Source organism: Rhinolophus ferrumequinum, chromosome 9, assembly GCF_004115265.2.
Source record: "Rhinolophus ferrumequinum isolate MPI-CBG mRhiFer1 chromosome 9, mRhiFer1_v1.p, whole genome shotgun sequence".
NCBI lineage: Eukaryota > Metazoa > Chordata > Mammalia > Chiroptera > Rhinolophidae > Rhinolophus > Rhinolophus ferrumequinum.
Window position 1 is genome coordinate 14,143,565 of NC_046292.1, and position 17,457 is coordinate 14,161,021.

The 17,457-nt window shown below is 36.2% G+C and overlaps 1 protein-coding gene across 25 annotated transcripts in view; it reads right to left on the reverse strand.

The window, feature by feature from the left end:
- EIF4G3 (eukaryotic translation initiation factor 4 gamma 3) overlaps nt 1-17,457 on the reverse strand; it is a 283,104-nt gene that overhangs the window by 87,872 nt on the left and 177,775 nt on the right. For 18 of the 25 annotated variants that reach the window (XM_033113791.1, XM_033113790.1, XM_033113789.1 and 15 more), the window contains 2 exons: nt 13,931-14,039; nt 7,125-7,964 (listed from right to left, as the gene is read on the reverse strand). In XM_033113791.1, coding sequence (XP_032969682.1) covers nt 7,125-7,964; nt 13,931-14,039 — 949 coding nt within the window. The remainder of the gene's footprint in view (nt 1-7,124; nt 7,965-13,930; nt 14,040-17,457) is intronic. The other 7 variants (XM_033113798.1, XM_033113794.1, XM_033113792.1 and 4 more) reach the window with 1 other exon arrangement.

A 17,457-nucleotide genomic window follows, 5' to 3' on the forward strand; every position in this document is an offset into this window, starting at 1 on the left:
CCTAGCTGGAAATAGAAGTATTAATAATACTGAACACGGACAGTGCAGTTATGATGTGTCAGACGCTGTGCTAAGTGCTCTACACATATCACATGTCACCTTCACTACAACTTTATCAAGTAAATTCTGGATGAGAAAACAGACTCAGAGAGGTTAAGAAACTTGCCCAATGGTCACAGAGACAGACCAAGGGAAAGGCTGAGACTCAGGAATATCTGACTCTGTTGCCTTGGTCTTGACCATTACACTTTACTGCTAGTGTTCAGCTTAACCAAATACATGAAAGTTTACATTCAGATCCTATGCTTATATACTCAGAAGGCTGCTGCTGTAACTAAATGTAACAAGACCTTGTAGTAAAAAGTGAGAAGCTGAGAGTTTATCTTAAAGGTGAATGGCCCCCACTGCTACCCATCACCCTGAATGGTTTAAGCAGACATGAAAGAGGAGTGATGAGGCCAGATCTATATTTTAAAGAGATGATTGCTTGGTAGAGAATGAACTTCAAGGGGAACAAAACTGGAGCCAGGAAAGTGAGAGGAATCCCTGTAGAAGCATAATTGTAAAATAGCTGTAGAAAGGAGTAAAGAGGAGGTGACAAATTCAATAATCCTATCAGGTAAAATCGAGAAACCTGTTAAATGACTATGTGAAAGAAAAGTGACACAAGGGAGAAGTCCATTAACAGTGGCTTCAGGAGTTTAGCTTCATTAAGGCCAGTGGCACTAACTAAGGCAAAGGAGGAGGCTTAGGGAAATAGGTGATTAGGTTAGTATTGGACGTGTTGAATCTGAGATGACTTGGGATTTTCAAGTGCAAATACTGGGCAGGCAACTGGTAACATGAGATTAAGGCTCAGAAGAGAAATGGGATGGAGATAAAAATTTAGAAATCATTGGCACATACCATCGGGAACCATTTACCATTAGAGTAGATGAAATCACCCATGAAGAATATGCTGAATAATAACAGAATTAGAACATGACTCAAATATGAGGGAATATTTTTTGGGTGATGGAACTGTTCTATATTTTGACTGTGGTGATTACGTGACTTTATGTGTCTGTCAAAGACTGCAGAAATGAATGCTAAAAAGCGTGAATTTTACTTCATAAAAATTATTCTCAATAATTCTATCTAAAACAGAAAAAGAGGAGAGAGCAATCAATAGTGTTATATGTGTGTTGGTAGCAAAAATCAGATTATATTAGTTGAACAGTAAACAGAGTAGAAGCAGGAATGGTAGACTTCTTGAGAAGTTTGGATGAGAAGGGGAAGAGCGCGTTTAAATGGTAGTTAAATGGACACATATGATTGAGAAAGTGTTTTTAGTATGAGAGAACTTCAGCGTATTTACAATGAGAAACAAGTCCTTGGAGAGGCAGTGAATATGACGAGTATGAGACTGCAGTTGAGACTGATGTCAGTTTGGACAGACAGGTTTGTTGCTTGGGCAGAACGCTGAAGACGGCAATCTCAGGGCACTCAATTTTCTAAACAAAGAAAGACAGGAGGCCATCTGCTGAGGGTAAGAAGGGCTGGGTGGAGTACAGGATTTTATTTTACAACACGGAGGTCATCTTGTGGAGTATAGCACTATTTCTCCAAAGGAAAAAGCTATGGGAGAATAATCGCAGATTTTGGTAAGAGGGTGACTCAGATAATCAATCATCCGCCTCCATTTTTGCTCACATCTCATCTTCTCCTGAGGCCTAAAACTCTGATCATGTTATTTAAATACTACAACCTGCTGCCCCCTCCAACATTCCCGTCCCTGCTTGATTGTTTTTATAGCACTTAAACCTTTCTAACATACAACCGGGGCAGGGATGTTTGGATTCTTCATTGAGGAATCTCAAGAGCCCAGAAAATGACTTGACTCATAGTAGACCGTCATTAACTATTTGCGATTGAAACAGGTGGGCTTTCACATCTCCTTTTGAACCTGGCTCACATGCATACATGTATAATCCCTAAATCCTGAAAATGTTAACAGGACTTTATAGCAACGTGGAAAAGCACGTCAAAAGGAATAAAGGAAGGCTTCGGCTGTAATTCCTCCTGTGACCCCAAGAAACCCAATTTACTACTCAATGGCTTATTTTCATTACCCGCAAAATAGGAATAATTATATCCCAGTAATAATTGCTTAATTCGTAAAATTCATGCTTGAGATGTCGGAGAAAAGGCTTTGTAAACACAAAGATGACTTGATTATGATTGTGACTAAATTATCAAGTACTATTAAGACAGAACTAGATAACGGAGAATAAACATATTGAAGGAAATGCATTTTAGAGATTTTTCTGCATTAGTAGGGAGAATTATCTTGTCAAAGGTATTGAAAACAGTTCTCAAAACTACTGTGTGCAAGGTCAAGATGGATACTGGAGAAAGGGAAAGCTTTTGGCAAGACTAGATTTTCCTGAAAAGAGCTCCCCTTTGCCTGAAAGAACAGCATTCCCCTACACTGTCTGGATTACCCTGTCTGGAAGCAGGTAAGTACAATGGTTTCTTGTGGAGGTAGATTAATTACTAAGTCTGGGGAAAAGAGGGCAATATTCTGAACAAAGAATCTATGTCTATTCATGGAGATATGCATGACTAAGTTAATTAATATCCAATGACTGAAACTTCGGGACTCATGTTGCAAAGAAATGAACTACTGTAAACAGTGGGTAAGTGTACACCAAATGAAGAGGCAAGAAGGGATCGTGCAAGGAGCTTGCCAGAAGGCCTGGCACCTGAGCCTGGTAGGAAGCTCCACCATCAGGTGGCTGGGTTCATTTTGCAGCATATGAAAGACAGAATTTGACCCAGCACCACTATTCTCCAGAGAATGCCTAAGATTTCACTGTGAACGGCAATCAGAAAGTAGGAATAACATGGCAGAAATGTACTTTTTAGGCAGCTCTGTTGAAAACATTTTTATAAATAAGGCGGGGAAAACCAGTAATTTTAATTTCCTTATCCCTAAGGATGACTCAAGACTCAAGTCTCTGAAAAAGGGAACCAAGAGTCCTTGCTTTAAGGATTGTTCTGCTGGTTTTGATAGATGACATGAAACGGGGAGCATGTGGGAAGTCCTGTTCCCAAGGTTCTAGAACATATTTCTCTAGAGGAAAATAAGTTAAATTATAAGGGTATATATACATTAGGGGAGGGATTATGTTTGTGGGACACTCAAACCACTGGTGATCTATTTTTAGCCCCAGCAACTAAATCTTCCAGGTATATTGCAAATACTTCTCAGAAGTGCAAGGAGAGCAAAGGCAAGAATAAATTTCAAATTCCCTATTCCTGCTGCTGACCTTCCAATCACAGTTTTAAAAATGAGTCTTTTCCCGGTTAGTCTACCCAAACTGAAAGACTTTCATTTCTCTGATTTTATGCTTACTTACATTTTAATTTAAAGTACTTTCAACATTCTCACTACTGAGAATAAATCAAGGGTTAGTATTAAAACATTTTTTTTTTCTGAATTAAAGTCTGCTCCTTTTATTCTAAAGTAAAAAGAAGCCAGAAGAGAAAAGAGCAACCTGATTAGCTATATGGATCAGTATTTTATTAATATTGCTCAAAACATATAATCATATCTCCATTTGCGAAATAAGCCTCTCATCTCGCACCCTAGAGAATCTGGGAACCATCCCTCCACCTTCGCTGAGCTTACAACACTATAAGGGAAACTCCTGGAAGATCAGTTGCAGCTCCTTCTACAACCATCTCATACGTGACTGGGGACGTGGGGCGCTTTGCCAGACTCCATAACCAAAGAGTTTGCATTTTAACATCCATGTGAGAGATATGAGAACCTGGATTGGATCCCTGCAAAGTAAAGACGACTTGGAACTGAGACTCTCAAAAACAGCTCTGAGACTCATAACAGGATGACAGCCTCAGTGAAAAGGTAATGAAAACAATAAAACAGAACAAAATAAACTAGTGAACCAATGCAGAGTGATGACATGGAAGGATGTTTGGTTTCAGGTAGGTGGAGAGGGACGGTTGTCATCCTGAAAATGAGTATCCACAGGGAATGTCTTCACACTTGGTTTAGGATATGAAAGTAGATTTAGGACATTAAACTCTGATTAAGTTCCAGCCAATGGTTTTCCCAAGACACATGGTAAATAAAATAAACACAAAGCTATTTTGGGAGGACTTGCCCTAAATCTACATCCAGGAAAATTTAGCTGAAGATGAGTTCATAAAACAAAGTTAGAAAACATACAAAGAAACAATGCACTATGAGCAAGAGCCAGAAGATAAACTAGAAAGGTTGGAAACCTCTCTCTGCCAAAAACATTTCAAAAAATAGTTTTATATCAAACAGGTAAGAATAAGAAAAAAATCACTATTTTAAAAAGTGGGAAAGTTCACGTTACACAGTATATACATTCAGGAAATTGTACAAAATGAATTTCTGGATGAGGAGTGGGGACTGTATTTCTGTAAGTTCTGAAACTCTTTTCTTCCCCACCGAGTATACACAGAAACCATAATACAAATTTCTAAGACTTCAAGAAATCATCCAATTAATGTAGATTTTTGCACATTTAATTACTGCAGTGATTGTGTGAATCAAGTAATCAAAAGTCTGGCCTATTTTTGAGGTTTTTCAGAGTAAAGATAAACAATTCTTGTTATAGGGTTTGCTCTTCAACAACACAACATCCAGAAGAGCTGCATTTTGTTACAGTCAGAAATATGCCCGAGAATAGCAGCATAACAGTGTTTTATAGCATCCCCAATGTCTGACTTTAATTACGGCTTTAAACAAGTATCTCTATACCAACTACTGTGTATCTTTATGCATCACACCTGTCAAAAGCAAATGGTTTCTGAAACCAGCTTTAAAACGTTTCATCCTCAGGTGAGGCAGTAAGAACTATTCTCAAAATCAACAAAGACTGATACCTAAACCAAACTGTTATGATTTAATAACCTCTCCAAGTAAACAAGGGACAGTAAATAAGTACAAATAAGATTGTATTCATTAAGCATATGACTTCAGGTGGATTTATCTAAAAGAAGGATAATTTAAATTTTCATTGTTAACTTTTGTGGCTAATAACATTAAAAATACTTGTACAGAAATGAGAGAGTAAGAAACGTTTCTGGTAGCTTGTAATTTTTAAAAATGCTAGAGTTGCATGGGAACTTGAGATTCATTTTCTTTGGATTTTGAACATTGTAAGATATAAAGGGAAATTACAGAACTTCTACTTCCTTTAAAAACATTTATAGGTTAAAAAAATCATGAAAGTAGAAAAAAGACAAGACACTTTACTTCTCGACATTACTAACCTCTATCTCATCCATAATCATGTAAACACAGTTTTTTCTTTTCTAGTTACCCTCTGGTTTACAAATGAAGAATTTCTATTCTTTCACTAAGATGCTGGTGACTTAGATTACTAATTCTAAGAGTATTTGCATTTCAGAATAAAATGTAGCCCAAAATCTGGCTGTCCATTTATCCCTGGGCACTGCCTTGCAGTATCAGGCCACCTAAGTGACAAACTGCTTAAAAGAATGACTGTCATGTATGAGTGGCAGTAATGGCTTTGGTGCACAGTCTGGCTTTACTTATTTCAGTTCTGGTTTGTATCTTTGACTTGTAGTCCCTACAAATGCTTCGGTTTTCTTTCTTTTATTCTGATGTTTTGTTTTGTTTTAATTTGTCCTCAATAGCTTCTCCTATTTTTGGAACTACCATGTCACTAATTGTTGAATGACAACTCATACGTGGGTAAATGAAACCAAACAGTGAAGGGTTAAACAAATTACTGTTCTCCAACAAACGAGTGTTCTTTGGGGGAAATCCTTAAGCCACACCAAAACCTAAGATTGTTTTTTCAGAGAGTGACTGAGAAAAAAGCCCCAGGTCGTCACCCCACCATGGAAGCAAGTTCCCAAAATAGGGATACTGGTGGAGGCCAGTCTGCTGAAGAAATGGGTGATTTACAAACATTTCTGATAAATTTCTCCCTGCCCTAACTGCCTAACAGTGTTTGCTTTTCCGCTCTGGTTCATCACGTTGCAGTAGATGCTCTACTGTTCTAAGGAACCAGAAACCTTCCACGGATACTCATGAAGAAACTGCCTCAAGACCTGAGATGGATGTGAAAGCCACCTCTTAAAAGTAGGGACCAGGGTTTTGGTTTGTCAAGTTTCCCTATCAGGCAGCTCCAAACAGACAATAAGCACCGAGGATGCTGGTGACTAACACCTCCCCAGTGCCTCTCTCGATCAACCACTGGGGAGCAGCCAGTTGTCAAATGGCGGAAGTGAACCTGCAAGGCAGGCAGACGGCAAATTGGACACCTTAGGGCAATGGTGCAGAAGGTGGGCGGTGCTGCCGGGTTAGAAGCCGTGTTCTCATGGGCTGCTGACTTCCCAATCGTTGATAAGCCTCCAGTAACTTTTGACTAAAATGATTACTTCCCAAGATCCTAGGTGATGCTACATTAAAAAGAAATAATATTGAATTGGAAAGGATATACTTTGACAATATTATGATAAAATAATAATGATAATTATAGGAGAAAATGAAACTTTTAAAAGAAAAAGTGGAAGAGCACTAAACTTAACTGACAGTTCATCACCGCGGGCACTTTTTTGTTCAGAACTAGTCATAAACCTCTGATACTGTGATTGCTATTTTCCTAAATCCAAGATGAAAGAGGTCTCCAACAGAGGAGTTCCTTTAAGGTTAGGATTGACTGCGTTTTAAAATTCTGAGAAGACAGGATTAGGGACTAAGGACCATGCAGGTTTTGACTGGTTTCCAGCTCCAAAGCAACAAAATTAACCACTGAGGAACTGATTCATATGAACGAGGCAAAAAATAAACAAAAACAATAAACACATGTATAGTGACATATACCTTGGAGGCATTTTGTATATTTGAAATTTCATTTGCATTTTTAGACAATGGAGTAACTCTTTTGCAGGCTGCACTAAAACATACACACACCACTGAAGAAATCAGACTAGGAATTTCAGCATTCATTTGATGTTTCTGGAAGTCAAGGAAAGTAGCCAATTAAAAAATAACTCAAAGACTCTTCTTTTTCACGTTCAGCAAGCATATGATAATTAATGGCAGAACAGCTTACCTAGGACAGGGCTCTTCCTTGAACTTAAGTTCTGAGAATCCACAATCTCTTCTGTTTGCCCATCTGCTTCTACCTCTGTTTTGTTCTGAATCTCTTTTGCATCTTCACTAAGGCAAGTTCTTATGCTCTCTTCCTCTTCTGAGACTCTCTGGACTGCGGTGGCAGCACCAGCAGTACTAACATGAGTGGCGGCAGCAGGAACAGTGACTGGTGTGGGAGGAGGAGAGGCTGGAGGAGTTGGAGGAGATGCAGCAAAGGAAGGAACTGGGGAAGGGGTGATGGGAGCGGAAACACACTCCACTTTCATTTCTTCTGGGGGATTTTCCAGAATCTCCAATTCAAGAGTCAATGGCAACACCTCCTGTTTCACTAATTCCACAATGCTCTCCGTGGCTGGTAGTTTTTCACTAACTCCATTCATTTCATTAATTAGGTTAGTACTAGAAATCAGTGGAATATCTTTAGGTGCTACATTACAAGATTTCTTGCATATATCATCATCAATAACATCTGTCTGCAAAGGATCTGGCGTTTCTTTGCAAGACGTTGGGCTGGGAAGAGGAATTGCGTCTTCTTTTATGGAGGAGAGTTCACATCTGTCATCTAGAGCAGTGGTGAATACCGGCTGGCTACTAAGAGCAGCAGAGATGGGGGAAGCAATCGTATTTCGAGCAATTGGAGAAACAGCAGTCGGTGATGGAGGCAGAGGAAGCTCTGGTATGGATTCTACTGCAACAGTCTCAGACATCTGGCCCACGTGTTCCTTCTTCTCTCCACTAAGGACTAGCCTAAGCACTGGGGAAGGAGACTTTAACACTGGATCTGGTTTTGGCTTCTCCTCTGGGGAAGAAAAAGAAGAAGAGTTTTAAGAGTAATTCCAGAATCAGAGATTACATTGCATTCTTTAGGACCAATTCTTGTACTCTCTTACCCTACATCATGGGCAGCAGCAGAAGAGAGACCAAAATATTAGATGTCATCTGCCACTTCAGAAGCATTGTCATATTTTCTTTTTTAGTGACATCTACTATTACTTTGTCTCCAATACATATGAGGTTTATTTTAGAGAGAAAGAATCACTTCAACAAATGATTATGCCAAGAATATAATGGAAAAGCTTATCAAAACTGAAGCTAAACCATTATTGGGATAGGAGTGGGATTTTTCTTTAAGGTAAAGATATCTTCATTTTCACTATATCTTGTTCCCCATAGAAATGTTTCCTACTAAGGATACACTACAGTGGCAGGATGGTTCAAGGCCAAATAATTGGAGATTAAATTATTATAGACTGATATTTTTTTCTCTATAATTTCTACATTTGGGGGAACTTTTGTAAAGGACATGTATTACAAAAACTATGTTTTAAAAAAAGATACCATGGTGTCCTTTATCGTCAATGAACTTTATTATCTATCAGTGATATCAAGTTCCTGAACATAAAAATTCATTTAGAAATTAATTTAACTCTCACTTTTCAAGAGGCATGTAACCAGAAATAATGTTGAAGTTATAAAAATGGAAATCTATCGGGGTGGCAGGATGGCACAGTTGGTTACAGTGTGAGCTCTCAACAACAAGGTTGCCGGTTCAATTCCTGCGTGGGATGGTGGGCTGCACCCCCTGCAACTAAAGATTGAAAACGGTGACTGGACTTGGAGCTGAGCTGCACCCTCCACAACAAGACTGAAAGACAACTACTTGGAGCTGATGGGCCCTGGAGAAACATACTGTTCTCCAATAAAATTAAAAAAAAAAAAAAATTCCCAATATTCCCCAATAAAATTTATTTTTTAAAAAAAGGAAATTTATCTTGTGTCTTCATTGTAAAAAAAAAAATCTTTACAGAGAAAATAAAGTTAATATTCAGATAATCAAGTCCGATAAAAAAGAACACAACATCTATGTTTGAAATATTTGAGAATAATACATAAAATGTGTGTCTGTGTATAGACACAGAAAGAATGAGCGAGAGAGATAAATTGATAATCATAATAAAGATTACCAGAAAAAAGTAAGGAACTCTAATTCATGAAAATCTCCGTATTTTAAAATTCCAGGTAAACTGATATCTGATTCTTCTCTGGGGGGATGAAACCAAAGGAGATTCAATTTAGACTGGTTTCTAGCCTTGTGCTTCCTTAGCACAATAAGGCTCCAGCAGAAAACCAGACATTCGTATGTTCATCAAATGCAAACAAAAATTTTAAGCACTACTAAAAGACAATCTAAAACAAAAAAGACTTTACTTTCTCCGTCAGAAATCTTTAGGCAACACTGAAAACGAATCTTCACAATAAACTGTAGTTAACGATGTCAAAGAAAATATGCTCTATTAATCAGATAAACAGATGGTAAATATTACCATCTGTTAAAGACTGATAAATATTAGCATCTGTTAATTCATTCACTGCAACTAACTTTTACTGGCCTTAAAATTCACTTTAATGTACGGGAGTAAAGACCGGTGGTTCTTAAATTGAATTGTGCCTACTTACTGTAGTGGAGAAATAAATAAGATCAATAGACTCTGACTCCCAAATCCTTCAGACTAAGTTACCAAGGAAAGAGACAAAAATATTTCAAAGAAATATGTCTATTATAATATGTCTAAATAAGTAAATATTTATTAAAATATCTGATGTAACTAATTTCCAACTCACTGGAGTAACCACGACATGGGTCACCCAGATGACATGATACCACTACGCGAAAGCACAGCAGAACAACACTCTTTACGACCACTGAATGAAACCTAGATGCAGTAAATTAAACAATAGAAAATAATAACCCTCGCATTAATAATCTAATGAGTATTTTGATTCAATTATTAATTTCAGTAAATAAAATTTCTGACACTAAAAATAATCAAACAAAAGGAGACCTAGGACTGAAACATTTGTATACTCTTGAGAAAAATCTAACATTAATGAAGAAAATTTGAAACAAAAAAGTTAATTATTTTGACAGCTCATTCTGAAATAAAAATCATTTAATTCATTCATTAAAGCTTTAATACAGAAAGCTGACAAGTATAATACAGTAGACCTAATTAAAGAACATTGATTTTTATATCTTTAATAACTTTTATTATTAAGATTATTCTTTGCAGAGCCATGGTGGCTTGAAATCTAATATGCTGCATTAAAAATGTTTATAATATTTGGCCATCTTTACGAACTTGTGGGAATTCCATTTTTAAGAATTTTTTCTAAGGAAATGATCATCCAAGAGTGAGCACAAACAGAGGTCTTAAATATTTAAGGCAACACTATAATTGCAAAAAAAAACCAAAAAAAAAAAAAAACCAAAGGAAATAGACTAAATGTTAACAATGGGGGATTTATAAAAGAAATGATGGTCTGGGCAATCATTTAAAATAGGCTTTTAAAAGAGCATTTAATGTCATGGAAAGTTGTTTACAATAAAAGATGCTTTTTAAAAAGCAGGGCACAAAGCTGTGTGTAAAGCATAAACCTAATTTGGTTAACTTAAAAAAATATATATTACTAACATATATGCATATGAGCAAGTCTGGATAATGAGATATTTTTTCTTTCTTTTTATCTGTAGTTAATATAATGAATGACACATAGGAAGGAAGAAGGAAATAAAACGCTCCCTTTTATTCTCATATCGCAGTGGAACCAACTGCCTAGACAGGTGCTTTTGGGGGTCATGAGCCTCACGCGACTGACAGGGTGCTGCTGTCATCTAATGGGCAGAGACCAGGAATACCAAGCATCCTGCAATTTGAGGGACAGTATCACTTGACAGAGAAGAGCCTGTCCTAAATGCCAGAAGAGCCCCACTGAGCTACTTTGCTATAAATGATTGAATTACAACAGAATACCATTCACTGAATACCTACGCTACACCAAGTGCTTTCAAAAGGTACTAAGACTAAGGCAAAAATAACTTTTATTTGTATTTAATTATCCATGCCATATTCTCAACACACTAGGCTGAATGCAACTCCCTCAAAAACATGGAACAAAAATCATTTAAGCCCCCTGCCTTTCCACCATTAATACCAGCTGAAAACTTAAATTCATTCAACAGTCTTTCTCTCTACAAACCAAGCTGAGGTCTTCTCCTGTGTCTTTATAAACTACCCAACAAATGGGAAATAGCATATTTGTGTAGTAACTTGGTCTTCATGTAACCATTCTAGCTGTTCATATCAAAGACTCTAAGAAAACCAGAAGCTTAATAATGGCAGCTAACATTTATTAAATAAGCACTTATTATGTGCCATGAACTGGGTCAAATACTGTATGTACACAGTGTCTTTTAATTCTTAAAACCACCATTGGGGTAGAAACTATTATGTTCCTATTTCACAGATGGGGAAACTGAGAGTTTTAGAAATAAGGTCATATAACTAGCAAGAACTAGCAAGAACTAGCTGGAACCTGTAAGTGATTTTCAAATCTCACATTCTTCCAATTTATTAAACAAAAAAGGCTTATGAAAGAGGAATTTTTAGGTGAATTAAGCTGGTGGGAGACTTTGGGGCTAACACAGGACTCTGTTATCTAGTGCAAACCCTCAGAAATGACATTTCCATTGGAGGAAAAAACCAATCTGATGGTAGAATGTACAATCTATTGATTCTGGGGTAATATAGCAGTCTTTGAAAATAGTGTATTTTGTACCCTACTTTAATTTCAAAAGAAATCTACAATTAAGAAAAAAATTTAAAATTTCTTAACAAAAATTTTTTTCTGCAAAATGGTGAACCCTATCTGTTATTTGAATTTCATACATTTGGTTAAAAAACAAACAAACAAAAAAACCACTCCTATGAGAACTATTCTATATACTGGCAAGCTATGGGTAGAATTACAAACAGAAAATTAGAATTACTACTGAGTTTTCTGGAGGGCAGTTGGTACCAAGAGGAAGACAGCAGTAGTTCCAAAGAATGTCTTACAAGCTGTATGAAATATATTTAAAATGAAAGTTTTTCTTTTCATCAAGGTTACCTGAAATATTTTCCAATTCACCTACATCTATACCATGCATCAATTTAAAGTGTTGATTTTATTAATCAAATTTCCACTAAGCATAAAAAACCGAGAGGAAACTAAGATTTCTGCATTCTTCCTTCTGGAAATCAAGGCCTATATATGACAAAATGCAGGTGTCTAATAATCTAAAATTCTTAGCAGGTCAGAGCTATTATTAACTAGGAACATATGAATTCTTTATTGCGCCCCAGCTATAGAGAGTCTGCATAGAGGATGTATTTTAAGGCCTCTTTGCATGGTAAGTATTCAAATGTTTAGTGTAATTCTAACCAGCAAAAGGATTATAACTGCAAAAGTCATGAAGTTTTGAAGGGAATACCCTGAAAATTATTCTCTACTCAGACTGAAAACATTCTGAATTTTGACTCAAAACTGCTTTATCATTGGGAGTAGGAAGTGCTCTTCCACAATACCTATGATTTACCCTTCTGTAAGCTGAATGACTTTTAATAGCACAACATTTAGCTTTAAGCATGTATGCGTCTCTAACTCTGCACAATGCTAAAAGAAGTATCTGACAGTGCAACTTTTAGAAGCATGCCAGGTTAGGAGTCGTTATCTATCTTTTAGCCTAAAGCTATCTTGTAAAACGAATACAATATAGGACGGACTTGTCTCCATTCAAGTTTACTAGCTCCTCAATATACAAGGATATATCATCTTTGTATCCTATAAACAACACTGAAGTTAAAAATTAGAACTTTATAAGTGTGATTAACTTGCCGTCCCGTAAAAATCCAGTATTAAATACCTCCACTTGATTATGTGCCAATTCCTAAATGCTTTTTAAAAAATAATTTTTAGAAAGTGTATCTATTAACATAGATTATTAAGAGATTTAAAGGAATGAATAATTCAAGAAAACAGAAAACAAATACAATTTCTATTCATTCGCAGAATGATCAGACATTAACAAAGCATGCTGAAAGTCACTTGCTTCCCCCGGTGCCTAGTGAGAACTGTTTCCCAATTTTAGCTAAAGTCAACCTAAATCCAATCAGACAGGAAAGAGAGCCTATGATATCCCACTTTCTGGCATGAGATTTCCCTTAACATTTTCTATTATAACTCAAAAGGATTTCTTTATTTCAACACACATTTGGCACTTCACGGTCAAAGTCAATAGGAGTAGAGACCTTCATGATTAGTGATTCCTGCATCACTAATAATGGCTACAATTTACTAAGCACTTTTCACGTGCTAGGCATGTCCCCACAACAACCCTGTGCGGTAGGTCTCCTTCATTCCATGCTGCAAGTGCAGAAATTAAGATACACGGCATAATGACTCATCAAGACCAAACAGCTATTGCATGATGGAGTCAGGATGGGAACTCAGTACTATGTTCACCTGAGGCCACAGAAGCCACCCTTGTAAGAAGAAATATTTCAGGTTTTTAAAAATACCAAGAAACACAGGAACATGTTGAGTACATAAATAAAACTGTGTTGTTCTTGTAAAGCAGTAGATACTTTGATTTATTCCCCCCAACCTTGTTACACAAAAAACAAAAACAAAAAACAGTTTAAGGCACCTAAGCTTTTATCTATAGATATATATTGACAGTGAGGCATTAATAAAATGTAGGAAAAATTTTTACTTTACTTTCCTAGATGTTGAACACTTTGATTTTCCATCTCGAAGACTTGTTTAAAAGTGGGTCATCTAAATAATCCTCAGATGTTTTTCACTCTTACTCTTAAATGCTAAGGGTAATGTATTAAGAAAAAAAGAGACTAAAGAGAAGAGGGAGGAAAACAGTCATACACAAACCTTGCTTCTGGTCGCTAGCTGCAGTGACAGGGGTGCTGGCAGCAAGATGAGCGCTCTCCACAGTCCCATAAACCACTGGGCTGTGCTCGGGGACCTGGCTGGGCAGCTGCTGGGATTTGAAGTACAAAAAAGGGTGATAATGAGCGTGCGAACATAAAAACTAGCAACATGGAACCCAAGCAAGTGGGGAAGACAGAGTGGGGTAGGAAAATTTAAAAAAAGAAAAGCAAGGAAAAAATATATAGGCCAATTTAATAAATTCAAAAAGTACATGGGAAGACGGGGAGAAAAGGAAAGAGGTGGCAGGAAAGGGGAAGGAAAAGAGATGATTACTATTAACCACACAGCAAGAGAAGACAGCACAACAGTCATTAGTACAATGCATTCTCCAGAGTTCCATCTAAGGAGGAACAGACTTGCAACCAACAATAGATGTCACATCGGGGAGGGAGTAACATCCTCCCACTCAAAGACCAAAGGGATTTGGTCAACTTCACTTATAAACTACGTACCTAGCAAAGTAGTTCATCTGCCAAAAGCAGGATAAACAAAACATGATGGGTTTTAAAATTAGTTACTGATTCAAGAAAATAATACTGAAGGGTGATTCTTGTCATTTGTCCATATAATCACACAGATGAGATGCAACTTGCAAAGTCTCTAAAGGCACTTTTACCTTAAAATGTGTTTAGATTATGAATCAAGAATGGTAACTTTACAGACTTAGATATCTATAAAGTATTTGGCTCTTCAGAGCTTAGAGAAAACTTTCCTTTTCACTCAGTCAGTATACTGAAATCAAAAATGTTCATCAAATCCTAGTAGATAGAATAGGTTGAAAAAATTGCAGCCATTGTTCAACTTAGAGGGAACAAGAATTACACAAGAAAGAACAAGAACATTCATTCTACATCACATTCCAGGCAGGTATTTGTTCTGGATTTGAGGGATACAGAAAAGCCACAAAATGAAGCAGTGTCTCTCCTCGGAGATCTAAGGTCATTTTTTGGATAGCTAGTCTCCTGTATTGAATCTGTCAGTGTCATCAGAGCAGAGCTCCCCGCACAATTCTGATTTTGTTTTTGTTTGGGGGTTCTTCTTGGAGGGGAGGGGGAAATTAAGGTGTGGATGATTCTGGGTGGATATGGCCACTTAAAAGTGGGAGTTAATAAAAAATATTTTCAAGTCAGTAAATCTCATGTAAACTGGGACTATAAAATGGAACATATCAGTTTAGACATATCATTTATCATGTTATTTAAGTAACAATGCTTTTCAGAATGTACAATATGCAATTTATATTGGACTATATGTAGATTATAAAGATAGGAATGGGAGAAATACCATTGTTTCACCTATTCATTAGATGATGAAAGTGCTCATATTCCACAATTACTTCTAAATGAACACTACTAAAATTATATTTCCATTTATAAAAAATGAAGTTACTGTTTTCACTTTGAATTGTGGCCAAATAAACAAACAGTGCTGCCACGATTACTCTTATTTTGAATCCTTAGTTCCAGTGGGGAAAAAAATTGTATTACTAAAATTCAAAAATTAAAAAGCCTTCATAGCTATAAATGAAAACATGGACTCAGTTCATGGCTGAAAATAGCTCCAGAAAAATGGGAAAATTGTCACTTAGTATTTATTAGTTATTCACATATCCCAGGAAAAATCTGTCAAGTATGTCATTTACCTAAAAGGAAGAAAATATTAACTCTTCCCCAATTGCCTAGGAAATTAATAACCAAAAATAAATGGGTAACTGCTAAAAGTAGGTCATTAAAATGACATCTATAGATAAGGTGAAATGTTTAAGACAGTAAAAAAGGCGACTGATGCCTATAAATATGCATAGATCAGAGAATTTTTCAATCTGAGATTAAAATACCTTCAATCACATTAAAGAGACAACTGTACATTTTTAAATTAACAAAGCCCTAGGAAGATTTTATGTATAAAGCATTTATAAGAAAAGAATGACAAAACATGGTTAAATCATAGCTCCAAATCCAAGCTCCAAATCCAAGTATCCAGGACATACAGCCACAAAATGCTAGGAAACTACTTTTCAGTTTCCTCAGCTGTAAAATGAAAAAGAACTAAAGATCCTTTCAGCTTTAACACTGTCTAAGCCTCTGATAGTATCAAGAAAATGATAGTAACATACTATGTAATCCAATACTCTTGTTTTGGATTCTTTTTAATTGAGGATAATCTCAAATTTTAGCTTAAAAGCTCTAATTTCAACTCTTCTCTCCTAAAGAAATAACTATAAACAGTCATAGCTTATATGTTATCTAATTGATACGTCACAAAAATCAGGAAACACTGGCTATTTTGACTCAAAACATCACATCCAATGCTGTATGAATTTGGTCCCTATCAGGAAAGAAGTTTTTGGATAGCTAGAGAACTCAGGTACGTGATCTATATTGCTGAGGATATTTTAAGGTATTTCAAAATCACTGCACTTCAGTCACTTTCACTATTGGGGGAAATAACAATTTATAAAAATAATTCTGGAATGGCAATTAGCAGCAAAATATAAAATAATTCAATAAAGATGACCTGGAAGTCAGAGTTAAAAGGTTAGGGTTGATCTGGCAAGTGCACATTGTTGCAATAGTTCATACTTTATGTCAAGGCCTCCATACTAAAAGTTTCAAAATCAAGGCTCTGAATAGCAGAAGAAAAAAATTTTTCAATTTTCAGCCACAGTGATAATGGAGCTTAAAGTATAGGAAGATATTAGATATCTGATAGCATCTAAGAAGTGAATTCCCTTTATAAATTCTACTCGACAATCTATTCTGTTGGAAGATTTATGTATTAAATTTGAAGAACTGACTTTAAGGGATAATGGGAGATTTGAGCCCAAATACTGCAAGAATTAATTTTTTTAAACAGTGTTATACAAAGAAGTATTTAGGACAATACAAGATTTTTGTTGCTAGGCAACAAAAATCTTGTATTGTCCTAAATACTTCTTTGTATAATTTCAATTCATTTCTCTTTACATAGCCACATTGTTTCTAACCAGAAAGGAGTCACCTTCTTTTACTACCTATTTTAATCTTGTGTATGACAAGATGCTTAAGTAAAGAGGAAAGTTAGATGGTGGTCAGCAAACCATGGCCCAAGGACCACATACCTGGTTTTGTATTGCCCGTGAGATTAAGAACTTTCTACATTTTTAAATAGTTGGTGGAAAAAAATAAAACGAACACTATTTCTTTAAACATGAAAATTATAGGAAACTTAAAATTTTAGTGTCCATAAGTAAAGTTTTATTGGAACAGTCACTGGCATTCATTTATATACTGCATATGGTGCTTTCACGCTACAATGGCAGAGTTCAGCAGTGGTGAAAGAAATTATGGCTGTAAAGCCAAAAATATTTACTATCTGGCCTTTTATGGAAAATGTGTGCTGACCCCTTATAATTGAGAGAGAGCCAGAGACTCCAAATAGTTATATAAATATAAGCAAGATGCTGATGGAATTTGTTATCATCATAA